At 34.6% G+C, this 14,182-nt stretch overlaps 1 protein-coding gene across 1 annotated transcript in view; it reads right to left on the bottom strand.

Moving 5' to 3' along the window:
* Nucleotides 1-1,950: 1,950 nt before the first annotated feature.
* minar1 (membrane integral NOTCH2 associated receptor 1) overlaps nucleotides 1,951-14,182 on the bottom strand; it is a 29,636-nt gene continuing 17,404 nt past the window's right edge. The window contains exon 4 of the mRNA XM_027161567.2: nucleotides 1,951-4,805. Coding sequence (XP_027017368.2) covers nucleotides 4,608-4,805 — 198 coding nt within the window. The 3' untranslated portion in view covers nucleotides 1,951-4,607. The remainder of the gene's footprint in view (nucleotides 4,806-14,182) is intronic.

Below are 14,182 nucleotides of genomic sequence, written 5' to 3' on the forward strand. Positions count from 1 at the left end.
TTAAATCCAAGACAAAAAATTGATTCTAGAGAAATAATAGTCTTCACAGGATATTAAAACTGTGAAAATCTAATCATTTTGAAGATGGTGAGTGCTTTACAGTTGTTTTTAGCCTTACCTCATGCTGTAGGCTTAGAGACTTACATTTCCCTTCTGTGAACAATGAAGAATAAGCTTATGGTATGATGTAACTTCGATCCTTTGAGCCAACTGGTAAGTATTGTGGTATGCTGTGTAGCTGTATTAATTTGCCACTTGTATTGAAATACTGTAACTTTTATTTTTTTACATCACAAAAGTGTATGTATGTATGTATGTGTGTGTGTGTGTGTGTGTGTGTGTGTGTGTGTGTGTGTGTGTGTGTGTGTGTGTGTGTGTGTGTGTGTGTGTAGCGTCTGGTACAGGTCATTTAGATTCCAGGTCCCAGGCACCCTAAACTTCAGCATCTAATCTTCAATCAACCGATGAGCAACCCAGTTTTACACACACACACAACTGGTTCCAGAATGACTGGAGCCTACGCAAAAATCATATAACCCCTTGCCACTTCTCTGATTGAACTCATAGGGGCCCTCAACCAGAACACACACACACACACACACACACACACACACACACACACACACACACACACACACACACACACACACACACACACACACAAAACACAATGAGACATTCCTTTTACTAATAAAACAAGTAGATAAGATACTCTAAGATTCTTATTCTTATAACCCTGTTGTAATGTGTTTCTTCTGTTAAGGCTTGCCTGACTTAAAATGATTTGCTCCTTATTTTCCTGTGTCAGAACTATTAACTATTAAACTATTTTTTAACAATCTCTGATGGAAAGACAGTTGTGAAAGCATTTCACTACATGTCATACTATGTATGGGTATGTATGTGACAAATACAATTTCCATTTCTAGGTACTGTGAAACCATGAAAAACAAATTTCTCTGGCTTTTCCTGTGGTGGAAAATGTATGTCAAATGTATGTCAAAAGGATATTAGCACATCCTTGTAAAAATGTTGGTTTATTTATTTATTTGTTTGTTTGTTTATCTGCTTGAGTAGAGCATCTGTACAGCACCAATTCAATCTTGTTTATTACTTGGTAACTGATATACTCTCAGAGCCATATTTTTATATAAAATGATTCAGCAAACAGTACTTATAAGCATGTTGATTAGAAAATTTGCAATTTGATTAGCAAAGTATTTGCACTGTAAATTTTAAGCTAAAAAAAGCAATCTACTGATTCTAATGCTTTACTGTGTTCACATCTAGCTATCAGCATTACATTAGCATTAACTACGTTTAGTACAAATGTTTAAGTTCAATCTTGCTTCTGGCTAAACTGGGCTAGGGTTGATAGTCACAGCCATTTCAGGAAGGTTTAAAGACTTTAAAGATTTTACTTTATACAACCTTCCCGGCAGCTGTGAAGTGTCAGCTGTCTTCGGTGACATTATGTATTAGATCTGCTCTTGATCTCGGCATGAATGGGCTAGTGCCAGTTCTAATTACGCCTGCTTTCTGTAACCAAGCCAGCTGCACCAGTTTAAAGGCAAGAGTCAATCCTGCTTAAGGAAGAACTAGTTATATACCTACGGTATACCTAGTTATATACCTACGGTATATAACTTACAGCATTTGTAGGAATTCAACTTGTTTGCATTTAAGGAATTGTTGGTAAAAGCTATTGGTTGAACAGAAAAATAACCTCAGTCTTATTTGTGGACAAGATTTACATGCTATATAGCTAAATATAGCATGTCTTACTGGCTTCCTACCTTTTTCAACTTCCTAGACTTTTCAACTTCCTAGACATTTGATTGTGGTTCATGCTTTGATGGACTTAAAGTAGTGTGATGTAAAACAGAATAAAAGAACCATCAAAACCCCTCAAAAATCAGTCACTTAAATGACACAACCACATCCAAGGGATCTGGGTCATTCCTGGAACAGTCAGAACAATAAGAGTTTTATTAGAATATTATTCCAGTTACACCTGTTTTACATTATGCACTTTGAACCTGAAGTTTATGTACAGGGTCTTACAGTGTACAAGGGCTCACAGTTCCTGTGGTGAAGGCAAAGTCACCCGACAAAGTATCATCCATCAACTTAAAAGTCACTTTCAAACAGCCAATAATTAAAGGAATAGTTTTGCGAAAAATCAATTAGATTTTTTTTTTAAACTTACTTCAGATGTAGTCGATCTGCCAACAACGTTAGTGTCTACAGACTAAAATAGCTAACAAGGAATAGTTAATATTTTTCTTTTTTAATTGTGTATTACACTGAATGCTGAAATGTAATGCAGCCACCCTGAACAGCTCTTTAACTTCTTTAAAGGTGGTACTATAAAGAAAAACTGCATGTTAGGTGGATTGTAGTATCATTTTTACATCTGGATTATATTAACCATTTTACCAGACAAAGAATTAGCATGTATTTATTGAAAATTTGTCAGACCAGAAACGGAAAATGTCTATGCCGATCAACTACATTTGGGATGAGGGGTAAATTGTGCAAATTAACCTTTCGCTGAACCAAACCTTTAACCAAGGTGTCTGTGTATGCCACATTCAAGTGACAATCAAAAGAAAGAAAATCAAAAATGGTTGGCCATGTGCCAGTGATTTCACAAGAAATAGGGTTAAATTCCCATATGTCTAGTTACATTTATGAGAGAAATATAAAACATGTCTCTCTATATGTTACAAAGCAGACATGAATGAGCATAGCAAAACAATTCAGTATTTTTCATCTCAGCAGCAGTTGTATGTTGTTGTTATTGTTGTTGTTTCATGGCAATGTGGTGACAATCACACATTTATTCATTTCAAACTAAAATGTCCAAACTTGATTTGGATCGGTTAGTGAATTTTAAAGTAATATGTAGTTTGCATTCAGTGGTCCTAAGGCCTCTATGAAGAGTAATGAATGCACTCTGCTACATCCCAGCAAAGACAGACATAGAACACCTTCTAAATGCTAGTTTTCAAGAAGAGTTATTATTGTAATTTCATTCTAACAGGTCAAAAATATGGCTTGAGAGATGAGTCACAAAAAAGAGGTCAACACTTTGTGCTATTGCAGTCTATCTATCCTAAGTAGCTAGTTAAAATAGACTGCAATAGCACAAAGAGGTCAACACTTTGTGCTATTGCAGTCTATCTATCCTAAGCAGCTAGTTAATTAGGTAGGCTGCTAATTATTGGTAGAGATAAGCCTTTAAGATGGCATAGATATGTTCCATAGATGTAACATACACATAATTTTACACTTGATTTCATTACACAATCAGTTCATGGTTAATGAACTTGCTGCTCATTGCCAATTCTCAGTAACAAAAGAGTGATGTACGCAATTTGTTATGTGAATCCTATAACCACAGAGAGTACGACTTATGACAAATTGAAACTAATGACTTTCAGGACCACTGTTTAAAAGGGATTCTAGACATTTTAGCACTTAGGACATATCCTTCAAATTTTTAGCAATGCTGTCTTCATATTGGGATTAATTTGGATACTGACTTTTACCCTTGCCTCAAAGGAGAGCTTCGAAGAATAGGGCTAAATTAGAAAGATGTCAAAATGCCAATAACAATGCACTGCAATGCAAAAACATAATGGTGCCCTTGCAAGTGTAATAGAGGACATCTGTTTAGAAGGGGGACAGCATACAAACACGAATATATGAATCATACCATTTGGGCCGGACCTATAGTTATAAGCTGAGATTTTGTATATAGTCCAAATTCAGAAATAATGCAAATGAGCTGTTAAGACAGTAAAGAAGAGTTTCAAGTAAATCAAGATTATAAAACAAAAAGAGGAAGAATGCTTCTTTAAAGATACTGCATTGTTCCAGTATCCAGTTAATTGCTGTTTTAAATTCGGATGATGTGTTCTGAGTACTAGGTAAATAACAAGTAAACATCCAGAGAGGAATCATTTTAGAATCCTTATACAATTAATACATACAATGGCCATTCATACATTCACTTCTTCCGAAATGGTCTTCTCGAATAGTAATCTAGATAACTATCATGTCTAAATTGTCACTGTCAAAAAGAAATTGCACAAACCCAATAAAACATTCCTGATTTGTCAAAAAAGATAAACCTAGCTGTACAGCATCACATTCTGTCTGCAAATTCATTGAAAAATAATTCTCATAGAATCATAGTAAAATAAAAAAATACTACGCGTCCTTCCTTGTAGTGTCTATTGCAACAACATAAAGATCTCAGAATTGAAATATCTTAATTTAGTATGTTAAATACTAGCTATAAAATAAGAGAACATTATCTATGTTCCATAAAAGTCTATGATAACAAATAATTGTTCTACTAGAAATAAAAAGGACAAACATCATATGTTAATCCCCAATAAAGTATTGTATTTGTAGGTTAGTCTTTAAAACCAGTTCCTGGATTAAGCCAAAAAAACTGAGCATACAAGTTTTCTGAATGGATGTCAGCCATTAAAAGTTCTATCAAATTCACAATAAGGCGTCATCTAGGCACCAAAATTAACCCTACATCAGCAAAACAAGATGTCTTGTGTTTATTGGCAACATAGAAGAAGACCTCAAGACTTCATAGTGCAAATGGGCACAACGATGACCAATATCACAGTGCAGGCCGCTGCAGCGATCAGAGCACCAATCTTGCAAACCTTAGCCCTCCGAAACTCTGCCTCTTTGCGCTTGAGCAGTGAATCATAGCCTGGTGTGTAGATGTCCTCCATCCAGTACTCCAGATTATTGGGGTTGAGTGACTCCTGGGTCTGTTGAAAGATAAAGACACAGAATGAGTGATTCTGACAGTGATTTATTGTTAGTATGGACCTGACTTTAATATTACTGAGGGCCCTGGTGTGAAATGAAGCCTGGACAAGATGAATGAAGCTTCTGTTTGCTCGTCAAAGCGAAAATATTCAACATTGCCTGTTTAATTGAATTAGGAAAGATAAAGCAAACACGAGGGAGGAACTGAAAGGTGGAACTGAATTGGAACAGAAGAGGAACAGAGGATATAAAGATGTGTCTAAGAGTGAAAAACAAATGATTGGTCCAGAATGAATAAGAGTAAAATAAAAAATTACAATGCTAAAACAGCGATGAAGAGAGAAAATACAGAGAAACCTTAAAAATCTTCTTTTTATAGATTCCAACATGTTATACATTATCATGTTAGAGATTATGTTTGCTTCATTAGATCTAGTCTACGGTGGAGTGATGTGACAGGCTACTGTCTGTGGAGAGTTTCTGCCCGGACTGGTCCCACCATCTCTCAGGGTAAGGGGTCAGTATACAGCAAGACTCATTTCTGTTAGGCACCAAGGTGGTGGAAGGAACTTCCCCTGGATGTCGAACAGTTGAGACACTTAAACTTAGCACTTATTTTCTGTTTGTTTTATGTGTATAATTATATATACACCATATATATAAAACAACAGTTAAACAGAGTTTAGGTTGGTGGTATCCTGAGTCTGTAATCTAGTGAAACAGTGTTAATGTATTCTTTGATAGAGACTTCATAGCTCTTTTGTACATCGCTCTGGACAAGGCGTCTGCCAAATGCTGTAAATGTAAAAGGCTTCCCTGTGCCTCTATGGCTTTCCTTTGGGTTTCCAGTTTCCTTCTAAAATCATTAATTAGAAGAGCTAAAATTATTGACCATATGATCCCTGCCACCTGAACCATAACATGTTCAAGCTACATCCTTCAGGCAGAAAATGCTAAAGCATCATGACTAACATGATCAGATTCAGAGAGTTTTTCTTTCCTACAGCCGGTTGAACAGCAGAACACTGTCAAAGTCAGAACACTGTTAACACATAATGTGCACATAACTCCTTAATGTCATACACAGACTGCATTGGCACCTGATGCTAAATTACCATGTACATATGTATCTTTATCCTCAGAGAAATAGTTATACATTTCTATTTAATTTATTTTAGGACTTGACTCAGACAAATATTCAAGGCAAGATACGGTTAGACCTACGGTTTTATTTGATACATTACATTTGACCTTTTATAGATTTATCCTGACTAAACTGTGATTTGTGATGTCTAAAAACTGAGTCAAAAATCTAAATCATATACTGCTAAACTACATCTGAAAAACAAACCCATAGAACAATATGTGCCTGAAGGCTACACTTGATCCCCACTTCACTTACATCTTTAGAGTTAAAATGTAGATACCCATTACCTCTGGTACCCTCAACAAGACAGCTTGAAACACCCAATATCTTCTCTAAGGTCATCCTTCAAGTTCATACATTCTATTTCAAATCAGTGAGTGTGTGGAGTGGAGGGGAGTCTTTACTATAAAATCAGATCACTATAAATATCTGATAATGCCATTTGGACAGGTCAAAGCCTCCTCTGTCTTCAAAATCCTCTACAGATTAAGCTGCATTTTTTCAAGGTTTCTTTCTAGAAGACATTCTGTCAGAACTCACATCTCAAGTATGGATGGCATTTAATGGAGAAACTACAAGTATAGGTAAATTTGACATTTGCTTATCATCTCCAAGCTAAAGTTGAGAAAACCAGCCAACAAACCAAGGCTGGTTCCTTCACACCTACAAAGGTTATATTTTGCCTTAGGGGCTGACTATACAAGATATGCAGAGCTCACAGCATTTCAGTGCATAATGGGCCAACAACCGCTTCTTTCCCTAGAACACTACACCCACAAATGCCTCAGTTTTTAATGAGTCCTTTCAACAAAGCAAGAAAACAAGAGAAGAGGGACATTTACCACAAAGCTAAGCAATTCCAAAACAAATGGAATCCATGGGCACTGCTCTGAGACTAACACCTATAAACCACGTTACCTCATACTATGGCTGTTGCCCACAAACTTCAAAAAATGTATGAATGATGAATGTAAAATGCAAATTACATAATATAACTCCAATGACTTCATCACAAAACAACTGTTCAACATTTTATCTCCATTCAGTCACTATATTTATACTTTATATATATATATATATATATATATATATATATATATATATATATATATATATATATATATATATATATATATATACATGTATATATATATATATAGATATAGATATATAATTCATACTGTATATAATGTGTAGTGCATTGTAAATATGTCTAGTAGTACTGTGTGTACTGACTATGTATGAGCCCATTGCATCTTTTCCACATTTTCCGCATTCGCACATTTCAACTGGTGCTAAGCATTTTGCACATTTTTTTTAACCTGTTAGTAAATTGTTCTATTTATGTTTCTTAACTACTGTATGTGAATGGTTCTGCAATTTCTGGAGCTCTCTCCCAAGAATTTCACTCACCATGGCACATGTGCTATTGTGATGTGACAATAAAGGTGACTTGACTTGACTTGACTTGACTAATGACACACACACACACACACACACACACACACACACACACACCCATGTACAGCCAGGCTGCTCCTTTTAAATAACTCAGACTGACAAGGACTGTTTGTGAAGACTTGCTACAGCATTGTGTTTGTACTGATTCCCAGGTTTCATCCTGCCTGTTTTGATTAGTGTTTTGACCTTCTTACCATTTACCTCTTTAACCTTGTCAAGTTTATGTTTTATGCTGATCACATGGCCAGTTGCTTACCTCATGTATCTGGACCCTTTTGTTTTTCTGCAATACTGATTTTTAATTAAACAAACAAACAAACAAACAAAACAAAAAAAAACAGAAAAACTTGATTTTGACAAAGAATTCATTTACACGTTTTCAGGAATTCATTAACATATTTCATCACTTTTTATTTTTAGGATATGTATACACATATGTATACTCACTCAGCTGGGCTTTATTATTAAAAACCCATCATTAAAAAATAACAGTAGTAGTTTTTAGATATAAAAACTCACTCACTCTCACTCATTTTCTACCGCTTATCCGAACTTCTCGGGTCACAGGGAGTCTGTGCCTATGATATAAAAACTAGGTGTGATGAATTTACCAATATAATTTTTTCAATTCTATACAAATCCGAATTTCTTTCTTTTGTACAGAGTACTTATGGTTTACGGTCCCAGAAAATTATTTCATTAAATGTTCCTCAAGCTAGGACAGAGTTGTTTAAAAAGGCTTTTATGTTTTTTGCACCATCAACTTGAAATGAACTACAGAAATCACTAAAGCTACAGTGTCCAATTTCCTTAAATGATTTTAAACATTATGTTAAATCTATAGAACATGAGTCCATTCACACTTGCAAATGTTTTAATTAATGGCACTTTTATTTAAATTGAAATGCACTTGACTTGTCTTTTGTCTTTTTGTCTGTTTTGTGATTGTGTGATTTAATTTGTTCTGCTATTTTGGCCAGGTCTCTCTTGAAAAAGAGATTCTATATGTCAGTGAGACTAATCTGGTTAAATAAAGGTTAAATAAAAAAAAAAATAATACAAATATGTGTGATTAATCCATACTTTAATCATAGTGGCACAGATTAATAGTGCAGATCATAATAGATAGTTGTAAATATTATGTAATCTTCTGGTGTTACTGATGAAATTTTAGTATTGACTGATGGCCCTATCCCTTATTCTGTGCAACTTAAAAAACTAGTCTGGACAACATTGGTCCTTGCTTTAACCTCCACACACAAACTCATTCTAGTTGCCTCTAAACTGTAACGCAGAATTTCCTAAGTAGGAAAACAAGAAACAATTCAGTAGTACCAAAAACACACAACACACCCTATGTTTTACATTCCCAGTTCCCAATCGAATTCTCATGGCACCCCGAGCATAAGCAATTTAATTTGTTTTCAGCTTTCAATGCCAGTCAGCTACCTGCACCATTCTGATTACCTGGCTCAAGCCCACCAGGGTTTGGAATGAAACCTTAACATTTGGGAGCCTGGGGCAGTAGGATGTACAGGCAATTTTTTTTACTCTGGCTTCTCTAATATGCATGGGCAGAGCATATTGGATGGTATAATACACAAATTTATTTAATAATGATGCAAGTCCATAAAATATGACGAGCGCTGAGAGGTTGTTCACATAACACAAACTGTAAAGATAAGCACAATGTCTATTGCTAATGTTTCTACAATGTCATTCATGAGAAAGAATTTGCCCTTAGTTCACAGTTTCATTTTCTGCTCCCTCTAGCCAAGCTCATACTGATGTACTCACAACTTTCTTTGAACTTCAGGCAATTGATTAAATTTTCACACCACTGCAATGTGATGCATGGATTTATTATGGTTTACCATCATCTTTACATTTGCATCTGGAAATATCTTTCTGTTTATTCAAGATTCAAAGCGTTTATTGTCATATACCCAGTAAGGAAAGCAGATTTCCCTGAGCAAGGAAATTCTTACTTTGCCCTCCACAAGAATGCCAGGACTGTACATAAACACTGTACACACAAACTGTACATTATATAAATGCAGTATAATATAGTATTGCAAGTGAGTGATATATACTTATAATAATGGCAGGAATATTTCAGGAGTATTTAAAGCAGCAATAACATTAATAGATGTGCAAAATTGAGATAGAGTGCAAATATTAATTTAATCTTTCAAGAAAGTGCAAATAGTATAACAACAGCAGCAATGACAATAACAGATGTGCAAAATTAAGATGGGGCTACATGAATAATATTAGCGGTATATGGGGCACTTTATAGTATTTGGTAACACAGGACTTACGAGTCAGCACTTTTTACTAAACTCGATATTTAGTGCATACACCTGAACATTAAAGGTTATACTGATATACTCATAATTTATGTAGGACTTTTTTAATGCATACATTTCATTTCCATATTTATATGTTATGTGGACATCTGACAAGCACACCCTGTATATTGACACAAATCCCCATGTGATTACTATCTAATGCAAGCTAAGTGATGTACTAACTGATACGAATAAATTATGTTACAGTTAACAAAGTTAAACATGAGCAGGATTACAAGTATGATATGCTTTTTCATATTCAAATCTATTCAATAATAACCAGATATAATCACAATATACCATAACAATCGAAGGTTTTTGGTTTATCACTACCATTAGCTAGGTATTGTAGCAAAGGTTTTTGGGTAATGGGTTATCATATAACATACAGTACAATGTGATTAGTCCAAGGGTAGATTTTTTTGCCCATACCCAATGCTCCTACAAACATGGTTTACAGAGAAAGTCTCTGGTTTATTTAGAAAATATGGCTTTTAGCTGTTAACAATCTTGACCCACATGCCGATCTAATTAGAAACCTTCATCCAACAGGAATTAACGGTAAAGAATTATATTTTTGAGTTTACAGGTATTTAAAAGTAATTGTGCAAAATCTGCATGTCACATTCATGTGAAATAACAAAAGTATAAAAGTTAGAATCATGAAATGGAAAGGCATTTAATTTAAAAAAATAAATAAATAAAAATTGCATAAATGCCTTTGACAAAAAACAGTCATGCTGTACAATGAAAAGTTACATATACATACATAATGTGTAATACATTCAAAATGCAATTATATACAAAACCCCAGATGTGTTAAGACAAGTTATGTGTGTTTCAAACAAATGGCATGGCATCATGTAGAGGATGTTTTGTAAAATAAAGTTATATTTTTTATGAAAAGAGTTATGCATGTATACTTTTGGGATACTGCATCATTTTTTTAATACGTTTCAACATAACTTATACATTTAGAAAGGTTCTTGTCTGCTCCCCAGACTGCATTGCCCTGCCTTTCCTGCTGATAGATGATAGCTTAGTTTGTTTTAGAAGAGTTACAAAATGAAAATGTCATATAACACCAATAAAAATCCCCTTTATTTTTTCCCAACGGTTTTGTGTACTCATATTTATTCCAATAGTCAAACGGCAGCACAAAATATGAAGCTTTGTAAAATATTACCAATTGCATCATCTCCATGTGCAAACATTTCAAATCCTTACACAAAATCTTATCACATATGATTCCTTTTGCCTTAATATCTTAACTATGACTGTGAGCAAATATACATTAACCTGCACTGCTGACAAAATATCTCATAAATAAATAAATAAATAACTTGCAGGAAGGAAATGTTCACACTCCTCAGTTCCAATTATTTCTTATCTCCATTTTTTGAAGCTTGACCCTTATGTCCGGAAAACAGCACAGCTGTTAATTGCAAATTGTCACTTTTAATAGTGTTAATAGTGCATAAACCACAATTTGGAAAACTGGTCCACAGTTTTATATAATAACACATATAACAAAACATGTTTTTACACTAGTCTGAGGTGGAAAAGTGGATGGAAATGGCATTTTGGAATAAATTATGGGGTCAATAACACTTTATCATGTTTCCATCCTATATGTGGATGTAAACATATCTAAATGTAAGCCTGGCTTCAGAGGTCATTCATACCAGTTTTGAGAAGACTAAAAAGAAATGAAGGTTTTCTTTGATTTAATTAATAAAAGCTATCTCAAGCCATGTAGCCAAACTGTGCCCCATACCTCAGACCCTGGAAGATAAATTACTAAAGATCTTTCTCGTACACTGTTGTTTTAGCATTCTTGTCTTTCCATACAACATAAACAACAACAACAACAAAACTAGCAAGTACTGTTGGTATTGTCGGTTCTCCCTAATCACTTTTACAACATCTACCATGTCAGTAGCCAAAGGACCACATTAATTTGCAGCAATTTCAAGGAACCAAGCTACTGAAAGAATGACCTTGCTTCATATAAAATGCCTAAACTTATATGAAGTGTATTTTCTTGACAGTTCTGTTAATAATAATGTGGCTACTATCCTTTTTTTCAGATTTGGTTTAAAGTAATTTATAGCATCTGGCAGCTACTACTATGAAGGCACTTGGACTAATAACCTTTCTCTCTCATGCCACCAGGCACACAGCAGGTATTAGCCTCTTTGTCTCTAGTAAGCTTAAAGTAATCTTGTATTAGTAATGCACTGCGTAATGAGGAGTAATCTGATTTTCCTTCTATTAGAAATACCCTCTATAATTCCATCCTGGAGGAGATCAATAGTTTGCTAAGGGCACAGTGTGGCTATTATTTTTGGTCATAATGCAACATCTTGGTGAACTAGCAATCTCCTGGCAACAATGTGAATGCAGTTACGTTACCAAGTCAGTCACATTGTATTCTGGATTTGTTAGGCATCTTTTATTCCAGGATGAAAGTCTATTGTTTTAATTATAATTTCTGAACAGTGGGTTCATTTGGAGGATTTAGAAAACAAACACAAATGTTAATTGGGAAATAATACAGTTACAGGGTGAAAGCGTCAACAACTGATGCACATCTGTTCTGAGCTGCTTTCTGTTTTGGCAATTATCGCTGCTATGATTCACCTTGCAAAAACAAATAAGCATAATTTTAAAAGGATACAGCTGTAGATCATTGATTTTTACCTTAATACATGGCCTTGGTCAAATTTGATATATTTTGCACCTGTTCAATGCAGTGATGGCTGCTTGTCGTATCTCATATATATCGGAAAATGCAAGTGGGTACAGTATTTCTCTATATACAGTATACAGTATTTCTTGGAGGAAATGAAATACACCCAGTGTATCATTTGCTCTATATCCTAATCATGTCATTGATGATATGATGATGTATTGCTCAATGCTAATATATATATATAAAGCTCAATAATGAAATCATTAGGATTGAGCAATACATCATCATATCATCAATATCCCACTTGTTTATTCGAAAAGGTTTTAATGTCTGTACTGTTGTCTAATTTTTATTTTACTGGACATTATGTGTGAAATCCAGGAGGAGTTGTTCTCTCAAATCTAAAATCAGCCTCCGTAAACTATATATTTCTTCCAGACATTAGTAGCACTGCTGTGTTTCTTTCCTCATAAATCCAAAATAATCTGCTTTGATACATTTCTTTACAGCACATATACTGTATGTGTTGTGAATTCAAAAAAATGAAACCTTACCGTTCTAATGGTTTAGACACCATAACCTAGCCACTGTTTATTCAATGCATCAGGAACAAACAATAAAAGAGTAGATTCAGTCTGTCAGAACTGTCTGGAGCATACACCAAATGTGTAGATATGTGCACCCATTCAAGGTTATCTGCCCTGTGTCTTCATCCTTAATGCATTTTGAAGGTAATCCTGTTCTGTAGTGCAAAGCTTCAGGTGAGGTCTGAGTATGCTTTTTAATTTACTAAAGGACGACGTGTTTTGCTGAGCAGAGCTGTGCCTGGCAATTTTTGTACAGTATTTCTCACAGGACAGCATCAGAAATAGCAGCCTCTAAAGTAAATTCTTGCAATCAAGTGTAACTATGATGTTAGCCCACTTTCCAGCTTCTAACGATAGCACAATGCAGCAGCTGAGGAGGCATTTTCATTTCTTGCAGCATTAACTGGGAATTACAAGGTTAATGGACTCACTGTTCCCCTGATCACACCGTTTTTCAGCCTTCGCTTCCATTTAAGCTGGACAAGTGTGGTTAATTTGACCACTGTAATCTTTCACCATTCATATTGAGAAATATTCAATAAAAATATTATACATGAGTACTAGAGCTGTATAGTTTTTTTTTTTACATACATTGCATATTTTGATAAAAGATCAATTATCCAGTGTAATGAAACTGTTACCAATTCCCTGTGATATTTTAGAGCTGATTTTAATGTAATACAACACACACCTCCTTCACTGGGATTTGAAAGGCACAGAGGACACGCCTACTTAAATACGACTGACAGTCACAGATGACACCCTCAAGATAGACGATGCTAAAGCAAAAACATGTTTTTTCAGATTTATAAAAAAAAGCTACACTATTAATAAAAGAAGGTGTCTTTGGTATTGGACTTTATCAGATGCATACAAAGACATCCAGATTGGTTAATTATGTATTGATTCACATATAGAACAATTTTAAAGCGCACACCAATTCTTTCCACCATTCACATTGACATAATGACTATTGAGTCATTTCAAGATGGCTAAAAAGAAATGTTCAGAGATAAGACTGGAAACCTTCTGTATCATATCTATAATGTGTTTGATTAACAAAGACAAGATTTTTGTGTCCCATACTAAGAAAACACTTCTTTAATCAGAACCCGATTTTAATGAAAGTCTTAGG

The sequence above is a fragment of the Tachysurus fulvidraco genome, chromosome 2 (genome assembly GCF_022655615.1).
Source record: "Tachysurus fulvidraco isolate hzauxx_2018 chromosome 2, HZAU_PFXX_2.0, whole genome shotgun sequence".
Taxonomy (NCBI): Eukaryota; Metazoa; Chordata; class Actinopteri; order Siluriformes; family Bagridae; genus Tachysurus; species Tachysurus fulvidraco.